This window comes from Protomyctophum parallelum (assembly GCF_964188405.1).
Source record: "Protomyctophum parallelum genome assembly, chromosome: 12".
Lineage (NCBI taxonomy): Eukaryota > Metazoa > Chordata > Actinopteri > Myctophiformes > Myctophidae > Protomyctophum > Protomyctophum parallelum.
In genome coordinates, this window is record NC_139712.1 from 50,151,474 (window position 1) to 50,167,561 (window position 16,088).

The 16,088-nt window shown below is 43.3% G+C and overlaps 1 protein-coding gene across 1 annotated transcript; it reads left to right on the plus strand.

The window, feature by feature from the left end:
- Positions 1 to 8,354: 8,354 nt before the first annotated feature.
- Positions 8,355 to 12,571, plus strand: c1ql3a (complement component 1, q subcomponent-like 3a; the record flags this gene model as incomplete). The annotated part of the gene is made up of 2 exons (XM_083778688.1): positions 8,355 to 9,041; positions 12,392 to 12,571. Exons 1-2 carry the CDS (start codon positions 8,445 to 8,447, stop codon positions 12,569 to 12,571), a joined length of 777 nt encoding a protein of 258 aa, XP_083634814.1. The 5' UTR covers positions 8,355 to 8,444.
- Between the last annotated feature and the right edge of the window lie 3,517 nt (positions 12,572 to 16,088).

The following is a 16,088-nucleotide window of genomic DNA, read 5'->3' on the forward strand; positions in this document are numbered from 1 at the left end:
TTTTTGCCTTTGTCTTGTATTGTCTTATATAGGCAGGGAAGTTGCTTATAAGTTGTTATTTATATCAACATGACAAACGGTGTCACCATATTTAAAACAAGACCTGTGAACCATGGCATCTTTGAAGTATTGAAGACCAATTGTCGTCTCCTGTGACCGTTGCTGCTCCCAACTTGTAACTGATGTTTGCGGTGAGTGCACTGATTCATGACATTCCAGCAGTTACTTGCCATTTTTACAACAAAGATTGCGATTTCAGATTTAAGAGTTGGGTTTTCACTGGTCCACAGTCGCTTTGTGGCTCTCTAATGTCATTGATATTACAGCTGCACAAGTTCACAAACAATTGTCTATGAAACTGAAAAGTAAAAGTCATGTAGCATGAGATGTACACAACGGTTTCATCAGAAGGAGGCACTCCATGCCAGCATAGGCTCAGGAATGCAACCTCAGTGTGTGTGTGTGTGTGTGTGTGTGAGGGTGTGTGTGTGTGTGTGTGCTGCCTGATATCGGGATAGATAAGAGACTGCTTGTCTACCCATACGCACGCATGCCATAATTAACACTGAATGCAGTAGGGATGTCCCAATCAAACCACCCAAAACATTATATTCAGCATGATAATTGAATTTGCACAGATTTATGATTTGGGAGTTCCTAAGGTATCGGCTTGTTAGATCAACACCAAAACGTATATTTTTCGTGTCTGGCACATCCCACAAGCCAGGTGGACAAGAGCGATGTAATTAAGATGGATAGGACAGGATGTGCATCCCATATCCCGGGGGAAATCTTTTTTTGACTGATATTAAAAATGTTATATAATTATTGATCCGTATCTTGCTGCCTAGGTGCATAAGATAGGACTGATCGGCCTGGTAACTGTGGATAGGACAACACGCATGCTTTCCCGGTTTTAATGGGTTAAGTCATGACACGTCACAGCACATTTTCGAGATATTTAGTTTGGGACCAAAGTGGTGGACAGATGGCTTTACAGACTGATCAACATCACCATCCTTAGAGTCTGACCGCAGACAAGGACACAACACAATAGATTAGAAATACCATGTCTCCCTAACCCTGCACAGTTTGTTTGACACTCACAAGCTGTCTTGGACTAATTCCCCTTATCCACTCAATGCAGCTTTTTATGTTAAAGACATGTGTCATGGTGAGTCCAATAAGCTTTTGTTCACTATTAATTTAGTTTGTTCTCACCAGAACACTCACATGTCCAAGTATGTGAACAAAAACAACCCTCCTCCTGCAGGAGAAACCCTGCTGTTTCTCCTGGTCAACGCCGAGCAGGAACCTATGGAGACATGCTGGGCTTTCAAGAACGTGTGTGTGTGTGTGTGTGTGTGTGTGTGTGTGTATGTGTGCACGTGCATGCTGCGTGTGTGAACGAGTGCATGGGTTTATGTCAGCTGCCACGGAACTGGCTGTCCTGTCCGTTCACAACTTCACATACGCTTGCAGGCACAGCAGGCACATCCGTCTGCCTATCAGAACAGAGGTGGTCACACTGCAGGACACCTGTCCACACACACGCTCTCATACCCTGCTCTTCCTCCCTCTTTTTCTCACATCAGCCTGACATCATTGCCACCCTCCAACGTCTGATTCTAACACCATGCCAATGTGTCCTCTCGTCTCTTCTCCATCCTTCCTGGTCTATCTATTGGCCCGTGTCCACTAACTTACAAACCAGATTTGGTGATACTTCTTCCTCCCTTTCTATAATGAAAGCAATGAAATGGCATGCCAACTAGAGGAGTTATTGTTATTCTGTTCGCTACTTTCGGCGTACATCTGCCCCAAGGGGCCTGGGTCACTCCTCGATACTGGCCCCACTAATGGCTTTGGAGAACAAAAATTAGATTCACTTTTCAGGAGAAAGCGATTTATCGTTGACCTGTGAACCTATATAGTGATTATGTCTCTTTTTCCTAATTCATCTCTGTCTCAGTAAGAGGCCATCTTCAAACAGGGAGGTCTGTGCTCTTACAGTGAGGCGTAGAACCAGCAAGCTCTTCCCAATTGTTCACTAGACCCGGCCACAACAACTCTGACAATCGGGCTCAGCTCTATTAGCACAGTAGGTTGTGCATCATGGGTTCGATCCCAGCTCGGGTCTTCGAATGGAAAATGCCCCCCATCCCTCCCTTTCATGCACTATTATGCTTGAACCGCACCTATACCTAATATCTGTTGTGCTGCTGCATACAGTATACTGTGAAGTTGTACAGAATATACTATGAAGTTGTTTGCACGAAGTTAGGTGCAAACTTGATGATGCTCTTGAATCTATTTTATTCTCTCCTTGCTCTTTTTTGCATTTGTTATCGTTATTCTATTCTATCTTGATCGTTATTAGTGTGGTTGCCCTGTTATTTTAGCCCTGTTATGTTAGTTTAATTGATATTAATTTATTTGTGAATTAAATTTCCCCATTGACATAAATGGGAAAATGCAGGGAGGGTAGGTTCATAATAATTACTAAAATTAATGAACTTATAATGTTATCGGTCGGCCTCATGGTGGCGCTATAACAGCCCACTTTATGTTTTGGCTTATAACTCTTGTACCGTTGGTCGTAAAATCAAAATGTCCTTTTCCCTAGATTCCTTGGGTCATGTATCTCCACGCCCATTTCCATCATGATAGATTTTCCGCCATTTTGAATTTTCTCCAAAGCTCCTATACAGATTTTGTCCGGCACACGTACATGATCTCCAGACCTATCCGATTAAAACACCAGCGGCAGAATTTTGGTAGTCCGTATCATTCGGCCGTATAATCATTGTCCGAAGTTAGTTTTACAAAGAATGCCACAAATCACGAACGGAATGTCCAATCCATCCCAAATTTGAATCACTTGTCGCGGGTGGTTTAGTCAACACAGAGCCAAAAGCTATTCCATTTTCATCCATAGAGGGCACCGCAAATGCAAAAAAATTAACAGTTTGTTGCAGATTTTTTTGGGGGGGGGGATAAGTCATCCTCCGATTTACTTACGCATGATCACAGGGGTGACGTGACATTGTAATTGGCTAGCAAAATTAGTAGGACCCCCTATCTAAGTGATTGCGACAACCACACTTCAAAATTGCGACTTTTCTAGTTATCTATGCTGCTGCATTGTCTGAAGGAACCCAAAACGAAATAAGTTTTACTCTTATGTACCTGTACACAATATGTAACAATAAAGTACAACCTTTAACCTTGGAGGAGAAGGATTTTTTATTCTATTCTGGATTTCACAGGGAGCCAGTGCAGAGAAAGGTGGAACATGTCATCTATCTTCCTAGTTTTTTGTCAGCCTTCTGGACCTAATGATGATGATCGTTTCCTTTTAAAATACACATTCAGAGCTGTCTCTCCAGTCCTCAGATTTATCCCTATTACTTATCTCTTCGAATTCAAAAGTTTAGCAGCTTTGGTTCACATCAAATAGTTTCGGTTAGAAAGCAGGGTGATTAATCAGAGACCTGCAAATGCAGGAGATATGTTTGTTTTTCTGACCATTAAGGTACCTTCCGTAGTCGTAGTTTAAGCTCTCTATCCATCTCGCATGCTGGGAATGTGAAATAATGGCAATCGGACCCATCCACTATTGCTGTTCAATTGTATTGTCACAGTCTATTAGAAAGGCACAGTTTGGGATGAAAAATGAACCCGCTCATGAAAATACATCATTATGCAAAGACAATACCAGTCAACCATGAGAAACAATGGATGAATCTGTGACCTTTTCCTTTCGCCCCCGCCCCTAAACCCAACCCCGCAATTGAATGAATTCCAGTCTGATGTTTTTTTTTTGTTTGTTTGTTTTTACGTCAATACACAATCAATGCCCTCGACGCCCCTGTCTTCACAGGGAGGACAAATGGGGATTGTTTCTTCATTTATAGACTAGGTTATGAATCAATTAATGGTCTACAAATTGTTTCAAACATTAAATAGGCTTATCGTTAGTTTTCTGTTTCTTACTGGTTCCCTGGTCAATTAGGCCCATAGCTACTGTATGGTGTATGTCACACATTTTGGAAAATGTTAAACGTGGTGAAGTGATTGATTGATTTATTGATTGATTGATTGATTTAGTTAATTAGTTAAAGCTCTGTATATTCTCTGATATAGTATACTATATCAGAATATACTGTACATTGCTAGTGCTTCCTATATGGTGCTTCCCTGTCATTTATGGTGCTCCCTATGGTGCTACTCCATCTTATATGGTGCTTGCTGGTAATTGTCTGTCTTCGCTTCTTGGAGCTTAGTTCACTGTGTCTTTCATCGTGCTTCCTATGGTGTTTCTCTTGTCATCTATGGGGCTTCCTATGGTGCTTCTCTCCCTGTCATCTATAGAGTATAGGGTTCTCTGTGTCTCTCCGGCTCTTTTTGTAAACGGAAGATACATTTTCAGGTTACACATTATTACATTCAATTAGGAGAGGGAACCCCACTACGATCATTCATCAGCTCGTGTTCCAACCCTTTTTTGTCTGCTAATCTATTTATTTATTCACTTCCAATTGCACTTCCTGTATTCTGTTATGAGTTGATTGATTGATTGATTGAAATATTTATTAACAGTTTGTAGAATTTACAGTACATTTTAAGCACAAACTCAATACAAAGACTGTTAACTGTGAGTGGACGACCCAATTAAGCATTACACTTGTTTACAACAGGGTCCACATTGTTCAATTCATCAAAACATTTAAAGACATACAGACATTTAGAGACATACAAATAGACATTTCTATGTAGCTAAAGTACAGAACAGGAATTCATCATATGGGAAGCAAAAAAGGGAAAAGATACAATATACAGTGAGGGGAAATGGGGGGGGGGGGGGATTCAGATTTTACAGAGGCCAGTTTCGAATTGCAGCCATCCGTAGGTGCCCTTTGAGAGCGGTTTTGAAGGAGTCAAGGGATTCACATGTCTTAATGACTGTTGGTAGGGCGTTCCACATTTTGGTGGCATAGTTCTAAAATAGTTCTCTCCGATTGGATGAAATTGGTCTCCGATCTGCACATGTTTACATGTTTACTAATGAGTGGGAGAGACGGGGACACACCTGGTTAGCCTACTGTGGAAATATAGTTATTTGACACTTATATTTCAACAAACGGTAGGCTATACTTTTAAGGCCTTATGATCTGCTTTCAACACACTGTATTCATGGCACCCCTATTTCAGTGTGTTCATGGTCAAATCTATTTCAGTGTGTTCATGGTCAAATCTATTTCAGTGTGTTCATGGTCAAATCTATTTCAGTGTGTTCATGGTCAAATCTATTTCAGTGTGTTCATGGTCAAATCTATTTCAGTGTGTTCATGGTCAAATCTATTTCAGTGTGTTCATGGTCAAATCTATTTCAGTGTGTTCATGGTCAAATCTTTAACTGCTTTTACAATAAATTAAAGTACACAAAAAAGACAGACACGGAAACGTATTCGTAAATGAATTATTCTAAAATTAAATTCAAAACAAATACCACAATCTGTACACATTGTGTGCCCTTGTATTCATTCAAATAGCGACATGGAGTGCCATGCCATCCGATTTCGGGGGGAAAAATAAAAAAATTCCCTAAGACGAGTACAGACGTCTTGGGCACACCATGCGATAATTCTAAAGACGTCTGGAGACGTCTTGGCCTGGGTGTGTGTGTGTGTGTGTGTGTGTGTGTGTGTGTGTGTGTGTGTGTGTTGTGTGTGTGTGTGTGTGTGTGTGTGTGTGTGTGTGTGTGTGTGTGTGTGTGTGTGTGTGTGTGTGTGTGTGTGTGTGTGTGTGTGTGTGTGACTGTGTGTGTGTGTGTGTGTGTGTGTGTGTGTGCAGTGTTCTGCCTGGGAGATGCAAGTGGAAGGAAACATGTTTTTACAAAAGAGGTGATCCTACTATCCAGGATATAGTTTTACCAATTAATTTCGGGCCACTATGTCGGTCACTTTTGACTGAAATGTAGATCAGCGATGCATATAGTGTGTAAATCACAGTAGCCTATATGTAGTCTGGTGCAGCCATGCAGGTGTTAGAGGTTGCTTTGCTCTCTCTCCAATGTTCGAAAGTCACAAACCATGAGATTCTCATACAGTATAGGCCTACTATACAGTATGCTGCAGTGAAGCACGGCAACATCGGGACCTTGTTTTGTTGATGATGGGATGTTGCCCAAAGTTTGATTATTTTTCTTTTCTTTTTAAATAACATACCCTCCTCTTTAAGCAGATGTGACCGTTTTATTTTCCCCACTTCTTCTCCATTCATCTCACGCCTTCCAAGGGCACAACGAGTCCCCAGCTAACCAAAGCCCATTGATTTTCACTGGGTGATTTATAGGTGCAGTGTGTGTTAGGTCAGCCCTGATTGTCTAACTGGGGCCTGCACTGTGCCACCTTAATGAGGGTGATGACACAAGGGGCTGCCACCCTGCCTGCCGGCCCGGGATATGCCAGCTCACTGAGCAGGTTCTTATCTCGAGTCCTATCTGTCTGTCTCGGTCTCTCTCACAGTTGTGCTGGTGCAGTTACACACGTGTGTGTGTGTGTGTGTGTGTGTGTGTGTGTGTGTGCGTGTGCGTGTGCGTGCGTGCGTGCGTGCGTGCGTGCGTGCGTGCGTGCGTGCATGCGTGCGCTCTCATATCTGCATGTCTAACTGCCTCTCTGACAACATATCAATGCATGACACAGGCGCACGTGCGTGTGTGAGAGATATATAAATTGAATATGGAATTTTGGGGTACCTCGACACCTGTTCGCATTGGTGACGTTTTAAAATACCAACCTATAAGCCGCCCATTTATTAAATCCTTGGGGCATGTGTGGCAGATAGTGCTGCTGTGTATTTGTGCTTATAACACCACAGTGTCGCTGCAATTAATCACCCGTATTGACCTCAGTGCCAATATACTGATCGTTCTGTTACCTTCACAGCTCATTTTCAGGAACTTGGGTGATGCATCAATGCAAGCGCTCTCAATAGCTGTACATTTAGAGGCCTAATGAACCCAACCCCGCGGTTAGTTTGATTTTAATGTCGCCAATACACAATCAATATAGCCTCGACGCCCTTGTCTTGATAGGGAAGACAAATGGGGATTGTTCCTTGTGGGCTAGGTTATGATGAATCAATCAATGGTTTTATAAAATGTTTCAAACGATATAGCCTAAATAGGCACAACATAGCTGCTCACTGGTTCTCTGATCATTTTTTTGGAAGTTTAAATAAAAAAATTAATCTGTCATTTTAGATTTTTGCATTGGCTATCTACAAGCTCACTTCTGCAATTAAAAATATTGAAAGTGTGAGAACTATATAGCCTACTGATCCAGAAGGCATGTTTATAGAATAGACCTGCATGCAGGTCATAATGTGATAATTTTAACCTGTAGCCTAATAAGTTTGCATCTTTCCAAACTCAGGCCATCACGACACAGCTATATGTCCCTTATGCTCGTTTGGTTTAGCACTACAACTATATATATAGGCCTATATTAAAATAAATAGTCAACTGCATGGCATAGTCCACACTATAAAATAATGATGCTGTCACATATATATAGCCTAGTGCTAATTGGTCTTGTCAAAGGGTGGACAGAGTGCATGGTGACATATGGCTATCTTCACTATTATTTGCGCTATCTTTCCCTCCCTCCCGTTGCCTACCTCCCTCCCTCCATCCATCCATCTCTCTCTCTCTCTCTCTCTCTCTCTCTCTCTCTCTCTCTCTCTCTCTCTCTCTCTCTATAGTCTACAGCGCGCCTGCAGCTCCGTGCTGCTAAACGCAGGCTCAGCCTCGGCGCACACAACAAAGTCCGCTGGATGTGTGTCAACAAACGGTTGAAACCAGACAGAAGGGTCTCTCACAATAAGCTCTCTTGAAGCACAGTCGTCGGGACAGCACAGCAGTGCGCGGATTAAGGAATAAGGCGCTCCGGGAGGAACTGTTAACTTTCGGACTTGTGGTGGATCAGAAAAAGGGGGGGTTGGGGTCCGACCCGAGATGTGGCTTGCATCTGAAGCGTCGTCAATCAGAGATGCTGAATCCAGTGCTTTTGGGAATCACTGACGACTAAAGCGCCCGGAGCAGCAAAAAAAAAGGCTGAACTTCAGACTGAAGTGAGACTTGAATGAGCAAACATCAGCACAAAAAGTGAAGAGGGAGATATAGGGACTGAGGTAAAAAGGGGACGCGCACGGGGATTGGCCCTGAGAAGAGAAAGAGAGAAAAAAAGAAAAAGGTTAATTAACATTAAATACCGTCAAGGCGAAGGCGGCTTCGTAGCTTTTGCTACATTCTTTCTCTCTTAAAAGGGAACCCACCAGCCGGCAAGATTTCACCCAAAAGCAGACAAGAGGACCGTCCGGTGCTGACGAGACTGGTCGGCAGGAAGCGGCTGATCGTGGCCGGGGTGCTGGGGGTCGTCATGGTCCTGGTGCTCGTCATCCTCATCCCGGTGCTAGTCAACACGGCGGGCACGTCGGCGCACTACGAGATGCTCGGCACCTGCCGGATGGTGTGCGACCCGTACGGCACCAAGTCGCCGACCAGCACCGCTGCCGCGGCGGACACGGCGCGAGGAGACAACAGCCTGGTGCAATCTCTGCCCACATTCATCCAGGGTCCGAAAGGTGATTCGGGCCGCTCGGGCAAAGCGGGCCCAAGGGGTCCCCCCGGCGAGCCGGGGCTGCCCGGGCCGCCGGGGCCGCCCGGGGAGAGGGGAGATCCAGGCCGGCCCGGTCTGCCCGGCCCGCCGGGACCCAACGCGGCCGGAGGGGGCATCAGCGCCGCGACCTACAGCACCGTGCCCAAAATCGCCTTTTACGCGGGCCTCAAGAAGCAACACGAGGGCTACGAGGTGCTGAAGTTCGACGACGTGGTGACGAACCTGGGGAACCACTACGACCCAACCTCGGGGAAGTTCACCTGCTCCATCCCTGGGATTTACTTCTTCACCTACCACGTTCTGATGCGCGGAGGGGACGGCACCAGCATGTGGGCGGATCTGTGCAAGAATAACCAGGTATACACGAGAGCATCCACATTACGCACAGGGCGCACGCGTAATATACATGTCACATTTTTTATTTAAAAAAAAAGAACATCAGTAAAGCCTCTGTATACTTGGGAGTTAATTTAACTATATCTATGAGGATTACTTATAGAAATGGATAGCCTACATATACATTGAATTACATTTTTCTTTGTGTGTTCTTCTGTGCTTTGTTTGAAAGCGCACCATTCAAACTGTCCCGCCACTAAAGAAAGAGTTGGACGCCGGTGATAGTAGGCTACACACACGTCGCTCCTGGGGCTTTGTGTAGGCCTACTCTTAATTGATGAACAGAGAGGAACAAGTGCAGCTATAGGGACTAGATCAGCAGCGGATAGATGCTGATGAGAACCAGGCCGTATACCTACGGATTCATAGATTTAAAAAGCGTCTTATTTTTATTTTATGTTTATTCTATATATTCTTTTACCATTTGAACCATCTAGCCTATATTCTTAGTCAAACGGACCTGAGTTACACATGCACGTGGTTAAAGGTATAGTGCTTTTCTTTGGTTAATAATGGCTGTAAGTGTTGCTCTATATGTTGCATATTATAGAGTGTTTGTTTGGAGTCTCCCTGTTTCTCCAGCTCTTTAATCGGAAAATTCATTTTCAGGTCGGGATACCAATTTTTATCCAATCAGGATAGAGAAGATTAAACAAGTGAAATCAGAAGTGATGACACAAATAAACGAGCAGACGAAATTGGAACTGGAACGTTCACTATAAAAAATGTTAAGCTGATAAATGGGTTTTTCTCATGGCTATATATATATAGCCGTGTGTGTGTGTGTGTGTGTGTGTGTGTGTGTGTGTGTGTGTGTGTGTGTGTGTGTGTGTGTGTGTGTGTGTGTGTGTGTGTGTGAGGGTGTGTGTGTGTGTGTGTGGTGTGTGTGTGTGTGCGCGCGCGCGCGCGTGTAAAGTTTTCCTCATAAGATTTTCCCTGGCAGTCTCTCTCTGATCACACGGCGCCGCGGCTCCACTCCACTCCGCGCACAGAGGAGTTGTCATGGAGCAGATCTAATCCTCTTCCCCCCGGGGCCGGGGCGACCCCCCGGTGTCACCGAGGCGCTGCTGTTAGCGGAGCCGCTCTGCCAAGCGCGTCTCTCTCCCTGTCTGCTGCGCGCCGCTCCCCTGCACACTCACACACAGCACCGCTGCTCAACCACGGGCGACAGGCCTAGACTTGACTATATTGGTCAAATAAACACCACATTGTCGGCTTAAAAAGGAACATGCAGCATTGCAGCATATATAGGCCTCTATTAGCTATATACCGTTTAGGTAGCTGCCTAACTACAGTGCTAATTAGAGCAGTGGTTCTCAAAGTGCATGTTTACATATGCCATAAAAATCAGTTTAACAACTTTAAACTAATCTACAAGCCATTGGAAAAAAATGGGGGAATATTGATAGGCTAATTAACTATAACATTTGTACACTATAGCCTATACATTTTACAGTTAGGCTTACACTGAGGATTTTGCTGTGCAGGAAGGATATGGTTGCCTGCACACCTTAAGGTTAATATTATATTATATTTTTAATAGCTAAAGAACATTGTTTTTGTGAATGTCCATAATGATGGATCGTGGGTGTCTGATGATGACTTGATTAATCGTGCAGCCCTGGAGGCTGCTGATTTGAATAAACAGATTCAATCAGACCCTGATTTGTCTCGCTAGATAAGACAATCTTCTTTTAATAAAAAAAGGACTTAATGAGAATAAAGTGGCTTATAACAAATTAATTTCGGTCTATATCTATATATGAGGATTACTTATAGAAATGGATAGCCTACATATACATTGAATTACATTTTTCTTTGTGTGTTCTTCTGTGCTTTGTTTGAAAGCGCACCATTCAAACTGTCCCGCCACTAAAGAAAGAGTTGGACGCCGGTGATAGTAGGCTACACACACGTCGCTCCTGGGGCTTTGTGTAGGCCTACTCTGAATTGATGAACAGAGAGGAACACGTGCAGCTAGGGGACTAGATCAGCAGCTATAGGGGACTAGATCAGCAGCTATAGGGGACTAGATCAGCAGCTATAGGGGACTAGATCAGCAGCTATAGGGGACTAGATCAGCAGCTATAGGGGACTAGATCAGCAGCTATAGGGGACTAGATCAGCAGCTATAGGGGACTAGATCAGCAGCTATAGGGGACTAGATCAGCAGCTATAGGGGACTAGATCAGCAGCGGAGAGATGCTGATGAGAACCAGGCCGTATACCTGATGATGACTTGATTAATCGTGCAGCCCTGGAGGCTGCTGATTTGAATAAACAGATTCAATCAGACCCTGATTTGTCTCGCTAGATAAGACAATCTTCTTTTAATAAAAAAGGACTTAATGAGAATAAAGTGGCTTATAACAAATTCATTTCGGTCTCAACTCAATTTGAGCAGGGAACATCCCAGAGGTGTCTTGGTTAAGGTAACCTATACGGAGGGGAACTCGTGGCAAGCAACCAAAAGTGATATTTTGTGCCCTTCAAATAGGCTATACTGTCAACATGAAGAAAGAAAATATGGCCAATTCATACTGTGTAGTAACCTCCTCAAATTAACCCATTCTGACCCGAGATCAGATTCATACGAGGTTTCCGCCGGACACACACTGGTCTGATGAACCCATTCTGACCTGAGATCAGATTCTAAAAAATGTCAGTCGTTCTTCGATTTTTCAAAAATAGCAGACCTACAAGCTTGTATCGCGCCACTCGGTGGCGCGATATGAGCTTGTAGATCTGCTATTTTTAAATAGCTAAAGCATAACATGATGCTGACACCAAAATGGGTGCCCGGTCAGAATGGGTTAACCAGAGACTATGTCAAAGTGACATTTGATTAGATTTGTTTCGATCTTGTGTTCAGTGACTTGAAGCAAGCCTTAAACAGTGATCATTGTTATAGGAGCTGTCCATGGTACCGCTCAGGCTATACCGAGCTACCGGTATACACTATTTTACTTAGCAAATGAGAACAGTAAAACACGAACTGGAGCTTCAGCGAATGACAGATATAGATAGATATATAGTTCCATAACTAACCATTATTTATAGGCTACAGGAGAAAATCCCATTGAGATGCATCTGCATGCATTTAAAAAAGAACAGTTACATTTCTTTTTTTTCCTTCTTTTTCAGTTGTGTGTGAGTGTGTGTGTGTGTGTGTGTGTGTGTGTGTGTGTGTGTGTGTGTGTGTGTGTGTGTCTGTGTGTGCGTGCATGCGTGCGTGCGTGCGCGCGTGTGTGTGTGTGCGCACGCGCATGTACGTTTGTACATTAATCCATGTGTGTCATGTGCTCCTGCAGGTGCGTGCCAGTGCCATCGCCCAGGATGCAGACCAGAACTATGACTATGCCAGCAACAGTGCCGTGCTGCACCTGGAGCCGGGAGACGAGATCTTCATCAAACTGGACGGGGGGAAAGCCCATGGCGGGAACAACAACAAGTACAGCACCTTCTCTGGATTCATCATCTATGCTGATTAGCCTGTGGTGCACATAATTATGTTTTGGATCTACAGTGCCCAGCTTCCCCCCTGCCCTATAGCTTGGGCACCGCCACTTTTCATCTCTCCATTTCCAAAACAACTCTCTGCAAGCTGTGCACAGGGATCACTGAAGCTCCTTTGGGGGGGTTACTGGAGCAAATTCCCCTCTATACCAACCAACCCCAGGCCCCTCTCTGGTCGAATTAGGCCTTTCTGAATCTTTCCCTGTGTCACTATGGCAGCCTCACCCCTACAGTAGGCTATACCTCCCATCCCGATTCACCCTTTATAGTAACCCCTCTGGCCCTGATCCTATAACATTCAACCTAACGAGAACCCTCAGCTTTATGTCACATAGTTTATGAAAATAACTGCTCAGCCCTGAACATATAGGCTGATATCCCTCCTCCACCACAACCACGGCCAAAACCACTTCATCGTCCTATAACTCCAATCCTTTTCCCCCCCATATGTCGCCGTCCGCACTGAAAGGGGTTCCTGGATAGGAGTTTGAGTGAAATGGCTGAAGGACCTGGAGGATGTGTCTGTGCTTCCATCTCACTCCTCAACGGTGGGGCTACAGTGGCACCAATTAAGCTACTGTACAGATTCCATCTTCAAATGTCTTCTGAGTGTTCGTATTCTGGGGTTGGGGCTGCATGTGCATCGAGACACAGGGCACACGTATACCCCCCCCCCTCTGTCTCAGTCTGACTTGGGGAATAAGCTGACATGTTGGACGGTGCGGACAGACAGGGGTAAATCCTTTACGTTGTGCCTCTTCTGAATCTAATCCACCAAACAATTGACAACAAAATAAATTAGTTATCCAAAAGATCTAAGGAAAATCACAGTACACAACCTGAGTGTTCATTTAGCTCTGAGAGTGTATACATTTCTATACTCTCAGTAAAAAATAACACTTATTTTACGAGTATGAGTAGCTCAGTAGAAAAAACAAAAAGAAGCAAAGCAGCAACACTAAAGTCTAATCGTGTAAGAGTTTTGTCACATAAAATAAAGGCTGAGATGATTTTGTGCAATATTTAATATTATGAACAATATATTGGTTTAATTTAGCTATAAATAATATCAGTGAAAGAACAGAACCATAGTTTAAATCCTTCGCTATACAGTAGGAGTGTTGATTTGATATGATTGGGAGAGCATGGCAAGGAAGAGAATGCTTCTTGGAGATGCTTTTCCTATAAGTGCAAGATGTACATTAATGTTTAAAGTTTATGGCTGAAAGGTGCTGAAAATTGGTTCTAGAAACGCGTTTCTTTAATGCATATGTTTAATGGATAGAGATATAGGAGTTGGATTCCAACAACTATGCACAAGCATTACATGTGCATCCTTCTCTAATCTAATCACACAAAATGGCACTCTACTATGCAACCTATAATAGGTTGCATAGGTTCTTCAATTTGTTCTCTGACCTACAGTTCAGTATTATAGCCATCTATACCAAAAGGTTGCAACAGAAACTGATAGATCAGGTTCAATCCTCAAAAATGTGTGTATGATCAACAGCCTTATGTTGTAATACAATACACTGCAATCAGCTAAATACCTAAAGTGTTACCCTAAATGTCTTCAGCACTTATTTGAAACACGACGCTCTCAATCATAAAAGTGAATAATGTGGGTGGGAGACCAAGAAGTGCAGAGAGAAGAACGCCCACAATATTCTGAGCTCTCAACTATCCAACTAATGTTAAATGGCCGGTAGGTAATTGCCTCTGTTCCTGTTCCTGTTAAATGGCCGGTAGGTAATTGCCTCTGTTCCTGACCACGTAGGCCTTAAAAAAACATCCAAGTGTGTACGTATAAATGTCAAGAGTTGTTATAAGTGGTTGTGGCTAACACAAGCACAGTTACCTTATTTTTTGTTCCTTTGTGGTAAAGGCAAATCAAAGGTTCAGATGTATCCACTGTGGTCTTGTTCAAAGAATACCGTATCCTAACTACTTGCAAACATCAACAAAAATCGAAACAAGACTGCTCAGTATCTGTATAACCAGCCAGTATGAATAGTATAACCGGTATAATCAAGGGAGGCTGTCCTAACCGACCATAAGAAAAGGCTAAAATGCACTTCCTTCCTCGCTGTTGAGCGAGTGATTATTTGATTATTTGAATTGTTTTATTTTGGTCAGCCATCCAGAGAGAGACATTATTCAAAGAGAGCAACACCTTTGCACACCTACAGATCAGCAGTGAAGACCTTGGGCCCACTAATACAGAAGACTTACAGAATACAAATTCAAATATTTATTGGGAACAATGTTTTGCTCCACAGGCCGCGTACCAAAATGTTCCCAATAAGCATTTTTTATTTGCAAGGGAAGAAGATGTGTGCAAGAAGTGTGCAGGAGTCGTTTATTCAACATATTTATGTTGCTGTGGAAAAAGTATGGATTACTTTTGGAGTCGGACGCGTTCGACGCACTCATAGTTAGGATACAGTGCATCAGTGTGAAGTACAGTATTGCAATGTGAATGAAAGCTATGCAGAGGTTGAGAATGACCATCGACCTTGTACAGTACCAGTGTATCTTAGCCTCTTAAACCCCTATATACATTGACGTATGTCAAATAGCGGAAAAAGGAGATCTACAAGTTCACAAAACATCACATTGTGATGCGTTTGCTGTTTTTGCTGTTTGCCTATATTTTGCTGAATGTTTGCCTATTTTTACCAAATGTTTGCCTATTATGACATGCCTACAATAGGGATGTTATAGGGTTCATGTATCTTAATGATAGTTGGAGACCTCGGTGATTAGCACCCCTTACTGAAATCATGTGTAAATATTGTAGTGACTCAAGATTGTTCTTATTTTTCTTCCTGTCCTCCCCTCTCGATGTACAAAATATTCACTGAGCGCAGGAGAAACAATATTATATAGTCTATTAATCAATGGGACATTCATGCATTAATCATCCGATTGTCTGCAAGTCTTATCTTTATTGGTGTGCGTGTGTGTGCGCGTATGTGTGTGTGTGTGTGTGTGTGCGCGTGCGTGCGTGGAGAGAGGTGCAACTCGTGCATGTTGGGCACGAGTGTTAAATATGAGCTATGTGGGCATCACGCTCCTTTTCTGTTCACAGGATGCAACAGTCACTTGTGTACAGTTGATTCCAAAAGTATTTCCATTAAATGGACACAACTCATCACGTCACATCTATGTATCGGCTCCATTTGTCCTGAATCACACTAACTTTATGTTATGCGTACAGAGATGGTGACATTGGTATAGAATGACTGACATGAACAACTGACACCTGATACATGTGTGTATGTGCGCGTGCACACACACACACACACACACACACACACACACACACACACACACACACACACACACACACACACAAATACAAGCTTCACAACACGCAATATGAGCTTATGTACAGTATATGCTGAGATCAGATTCTAAAAATGTCTATTACATCCTGACAGTTTCATTATTAACCCATTCTGACCTGAGATCAGATTCTAAAAGTGT